Source organism: Etheostoma spectabile, chromosome 7, assembly GCF_008692095.1.
Source record: "Etheostoma spectabile isolate EspeVRDwgs_2016 chromosome 7, UIUC_Espe_1.0, whole genome shotgun sequence".
Lineage (NCBI taxonomy): Eukaryota > Metazoa > Chordata > Actinopteri > Perciformes > Percidae > Etheostoma > Etheostoma spectabile.
Genome location: NC_045739.1, coordinates 13,096,222 through 13,101,617, shown reverse-complemented (window position 1 = coordinate 13,101,617; position 5,396 = coordinate 13,096,222). Strand labels below are relative to the sequence as shown.

The following is a 5,396-nucleotide window of genomic DNA, read 5'->3' as shown; positions in this document are numbered from 1 at the left end:
GTAAGCTATTTCAGTGAGTCAGCATGCACACTACCAGGGCCTCTTCTAAGTGGAATCCAGCCACCATTAATGGTTTTGAATACACATGTGCTTTTCCTACTATGACATATCAACATGTCTGCCGTGAAACAGGCCACGCTTATGAAAGAAGAAAGCTCTGGATGGTTGCTCAGGGTGCAACTTCTCCCAATCGGAGAATTCTCCCAGTCGGAGCAGTTTCACGAACAGGATTGGGACTGAAAGTGAAAACGGTACGGCATTGGCTAAAGCCTTGTTTGATTATACTGGCTGCTGGAGGAAAGGGGTGAAATTTCTTTCAGAAAGAACTTTCTGGCAGAAATACCTGAAGGATCATTTATCCCATGTCGTTGTGAGTGGATTACCTGCAGATCCTCAGTGGAGAGTCTGGTCTCCGGGCTTGTTTTGCCTTTCAGGACCATCAGTGTCCTGGACATGAATCCAGATACAGAGTCCACCTCCATCGCATCCACCTCCACGTCTCCAGCCCCTGACACATTAAAATGGATTCTCTTTCAGAATCATGTCTTGTATAACGGTATAGTTACAATAAATCACCACAAAAGGTGGGATTATTCAGCAGCAACAATGGTTCCACCTGGTGGCCAAAGGCAACAAGCACAGCTCTTTTCTTTAGAGCCATCTAATATAACAAGGCACCAGAGGGAATAGACCGATTATTACTGATTTAGCAGTAAGAGCTGGCACTAAGAAAAATAACATCTTAAAAAAGAATAAATACAGTTGTTTTCATTCCATGCATGTTGAAATTAAAAAGCTATTGTTTTAAGTTAAATTCTTCCTGTTTGATTAATTATTTTGTTGTGACTACATGTTTACAAAATAGGGTTTTTTTGTTCTTCATAAGATACATATATAGAATTTATCAAAAATTATGACAGAGTTCTCAATTACTCAAAATTACTTATTGTGATAAGATATTGATGAGTTGATTAAGGTTTTGTCACTGATGTACCTGCCCATTGTCAACAGAACAAGCATGCTAATGGTTCACAGCTATTCATTTGAATTTGTATAGGATAAAGGAAAGATATGTAAATGGTTACTTCTGGCATTTTAAGAGTCAAAAACGTATATTATTTTTACAGCAAACATCCTATGTCAAAATATTATGTCATATTATTATTATTTTTATTAACATTTGTTGTGTTAAACCAATTTAGGTCTGAAAAAAACAATACAATAAAAATTTGAATAATGAATAAAATAAATAAAAGAGGGTAAACCAAGATTAACCATTTCCAAATAAAAACCACCACACAATGACGCAGCCTTACCTTCCTGGCTGGGCAGGTTTGGCACTTCCTGCTGTTGGTCCTCTTGCACCGCAGCTTTGAGGTAGAGCTGGAGCAGTTCCTTGGACTGCCTCTCCTCTTCTCGTCGGTCCAAAACTCCCTGCAGTGTTTCCTGCAGATCCTCTGCCTTCTTCTCTTCGAAGCCCATAGCAGAAGCTAGCTCAGGGCATGGGGCATCCACTAAGGTCTGGATCAGCAGGTGACACAAAGAAATAATATACTATAACTTCGAGAAGTCTACAGCAAGTCTATGTGGTGCTTCACAGCAACAACAAATAATAATGGAACAACAATCCCCGGATGGAATGAACAGCAAAGCAAAAAGTATAGCAGATGAAATCTTTTAAAATGTTTTTTTTTATTATTAATGACTGCTTATTCAGAGCCTAAAGGAAGTTTTGAAGTACACAAGTCGAGAAGAGTGACAAATATTACACAGTGAACTTGATAAACTAAAAAAGTAAAAAAACAGACCCTCTTACCACAAGAAAAATATTGCATACTTTAGCTTTAAATGATAAGGCTGGGGTTATATGTAGGGTTGGGTTGGGTATTGTATTATTGTTATTTTTAATTTACAACAAATCCAATTAAAAGACAAAAAACAACAATGTGTTAGTGTGGCTCTCAATACTTTCTGACTCCTCTACCCTGTCTGTGACCCCATAGGTTCCTAATGATGATGAGAATTTTTAAAAATAGTTAACATCATTATTTAAAAGGCTCAGTAGTTTCTTATAACAGATGGGCACTGTAGTGTTTAGCAAATATTACTTAAACAGGAGTCAATACTGCATTTGTTGGAGACGAATTTAGCAAAATTGATTAATAATCAACCACAATAAACAACAATGCCTATGTTGCTGAAGGAACATGTCACCCAATCATTGTTGACTAACAATGGTGGTAGTCTCGCATTGCCAGACCTTCCACTACAGCGCTGCGGAGGAGGGTCAACCTTTGCAGTCAACAGGCTGACATGGGAAGGTCGGCAGCTTATTAGGCTCAAACGTGCCCTTGAGCTATGAATGCTGTCCCTCCATTTCTACGGCTGGCATCCATGCTGCATCACTGTCTTTTGGTTTTGCACATTCAACACCTCCAAAACACACGTGACAAACATCCAGGCACTGCTTTCATTGCAGTCATTGCCAATCTACCCACTACGTTGTCTGTTTTGTGTTAACCCTAGTTAAATAAATTATGGTTGTTTTAAGTACATTTCTTGTGTGGACTACCTCCTTGTCACATTCCATGATCTAGTTTGTGACATTGGCAAAATGGAAAAAGCCTATCAGGCTTTGGCCAAACAGATAATACTTGTAAGTCGGATCAATTTATTGTTCGTGTGCGTCTTTCCATGGGATTTGTTGACAATAAGAAACAAATTAAACTTTACCAATCTAATAGTGACAACTGAGGAAAGTTGTTTTCTTAGTGCCTGCTGGGATAGATGTGACAGCAAACACTGCTGGTGAAAAAGAGGAATAATGCTGGTACCTGTAAGTCTGCCTCAGACATGAGGATGATGCTGGCAATGTCCTGCTTCAGCTGCTGAGCCAGGTGCCACCAGCATGCTACAGCACTAGAGTTGTCCACAGTATCTGCCTCCAGCACCATAGAATCCCTGGCCATCCAGGCCGTACCACCATCCACTACAATCAAAAGTACATGATGTGCATTTCATGTTAAAAGAATCAATCCAGAATCTAGACAAATCTCAGACAGAATTAAACCTGCTTACTTCTGCAACCCGGTGACCATCTCTCTTTTTCATGCAACAGCATGAACTTTGTGTTTGAAGGTAAACACAAAAAGTAGGCTTGATCCTGTACTATCGTCCCATCATCCTCTAGGACCACTGTGACCGGCTCACCAGGGCTGAACCCAAGAAACTCACATCCTGTGGGAAGGACAGAAAAATTACAGACTTTGCAAATACTTATTTGAGTTACACTTTATCACAAGTGCCACAGAAAACTGGTGATATTCTTTAGCCATATAACCATACCTTAGAAAGAAACATATGTTAAATACTTCACGCAGTAACAACTCACACACCACCTAGCCATTTGAGGATTCAAGCAAATGACTTCTGTACTTCTGTTAATAAGTCAAATCAGTTAAGTTGACACCTCTTCTTTCATCACAGCTGTTACTATTGCCACTGCTGTTGAGTAATTGTGATGCTCACTCTCTCTGTCAACCTAAGGTAAGATAGCCTTTTAAAAGTATGAATATAATGATAGATCTGTATTTCAGCAATGTGTGTGTTGGACTTGCCTCTGGTATGTTTGGTTGCAGCCCCCACTGAATTTTTACTTAGATTTTTGAATAGGGAATGTTAAGCATCCTGGTGATACAAATACAATTTAAACACTTTACGGTTTCAACTTCACAACCAATTGGGTTGTTTATCACCACCAGGTTTAGGCCTGTAGAGCAACATACATATATAGATACACAAACAATATATTTTTATAAATGTATGTGCTCTCTGATACAGTTCAAAATTAAGCAGTACTGCCTAATGCCTGTAACAATACATTTGGTTGTATTGTTCAACTTTACATAAAAGATCAAAATTGTGAATTTCCAGAAAACATTCCAGGCTTTGTGCCATCTGCAGTTTACAGGACTTTATCAAGCTCAAAAATACCATAATATCCGATATGTAGATGGTTTAAAAAAAAAAAGAATGGCATCAACTTGGCACTGCTCATTAGAACTTGTATTTTAGATAAATCAGAGACCTTGAAGTGTGCATAGATCTGGGCAACGCCTGCTGACAAGCATTCTAGAAAAGAGCAGGACAGGACAGAACTGAGGTCTTGGCTGACTTTTCATATCTGATCCTGCGAGTTTAAACATGATGAAACTGTTTCTACAGTCAGCTCGTTCGAGATCGGATAAGCGATCTTAAACTGGGCAGCAAAACCCAACCGGCGGTAACGATAATAACAGTGTCTGACAACAATGCTGAAGGATCATTCTAACTGTATCCTACTGTACATCAAAACATTTTCACCTTAGACAGCAAGCATCATTGAGTAATACAGTATCTAACTGCTCTTAAGTCTGTCTTTTAAAATACCGTGTTATTAAAATGGAAGCCGTACAATTATACTTTCACTCTTCAGACACGTTTACGAGTTAAAGCCATTAAAACAAACAAGTAACTCACCTTTTATCTTCAGATCATCTAAAGAGGGAACTGCCAAACCGTAGGATTTTTGTCGTGTGAAATTGCACACCTTACACGGTTTCCTTTCTGTCATTCTAGTTTTTATGTGGAGAAACCTTTTGGTTGTGTTTTTACGTTTCAAATACCGACAGCAGTTCTCGCCTATCTTGTCTTTGCAGTTTCCAACCAGTTTCCAACACGGAACCACAGCCTGGTGGATAGATGCTAGAACGTAGTAGCCGAACGAAATCGCCCTTCTACTTCCGGTCCATGGGATCTAGCTATCTTCAGAAAAAAAATTATGAACGGTAGTGAACGGGGAGAGACAAATCTTTTTTGATCCCGTATGAATTGAGCCATGGATTACAAATATGATGTTCGTCAATTTAAAAGATAATTTTCCAACCGAAGAAAGTCTCAGTTTATTGTTTAACTGTTGAAGTAGAAGACTGTGAAAATACAAACTATAATAAATAAATCTATTAGAAAGACTACAAACGTCAATGTCGCATGGATGACGTCTCGCTGAAGCTACGATGTCTGTGTGTATCGTACTCGGGATGTAACGATACTCAAATGAGCAGCATATCTTACTTATGCTTTTTCTTATCTGCTATAAACACTTCACTGGATAAAACACATCAGGTAAGATACAAATACATGTGTTGTGGAACAGAGCTAAGATAGCTAGCTAGCAAGCAAGATAAGCATCAAGCTAGGTGACGTAAATTGTGTAAGACGAGAGATGTAGTTCACTCAGCGGTTTCACACAAAACTAAGTGGTCATATGACAACCCTTTGGCTAACTGAGGCTTTCTCTGGTTGAAAAAATAGCTTTTAAATTGATGAACATCATATTTGTAATCCATGGCTCAATT

The 5,396-nt window shown here is 38.7% G+C and overlaps 1 protein-coding gene across 1 annotated transcript in view; it reads right to left on the bottom strand.

Moving 5' to 3' along the window:
• dffa (DNA fragmentation factor, alpha polypeptide) overlaps positions 1 to 4,776 on the bottom strand; it is a 7,442-nt gene extending 2,666 nt beyond the window's left edge. Inside the window, exons 1-5 of the mRNA XM_032521211.1 lie at positions 4,519 to 4,776; positions 3,079 to 3,237; positions 2,835 to 2,989; positions 1,317 to 1,521; positions 384 to 508 (exon numbers count right to left, since the gene is read on the bottom strand). Coding sequence (XP_032377102.1) covers positions 384 to 508; positions 1,317 to 1,521; positions 2,835 to 2,989; positions 3,079 to 3,237; positions 4,519 to 4,612 — 738 coding nt within the window. The 5' untranslated portion in view covers positions 4,613 to 4,776. The remainder of the gene's footprint in view (positions 1 to 383; positions 509 to 1,316; positions 1,522 to 2,834; positions 2,990 to 3,078; positions 3,238 to 4,518) is intronic.
• Between the last annotated feature and the right edge of the window lie 620 nt (positions 4,777 to 5,396).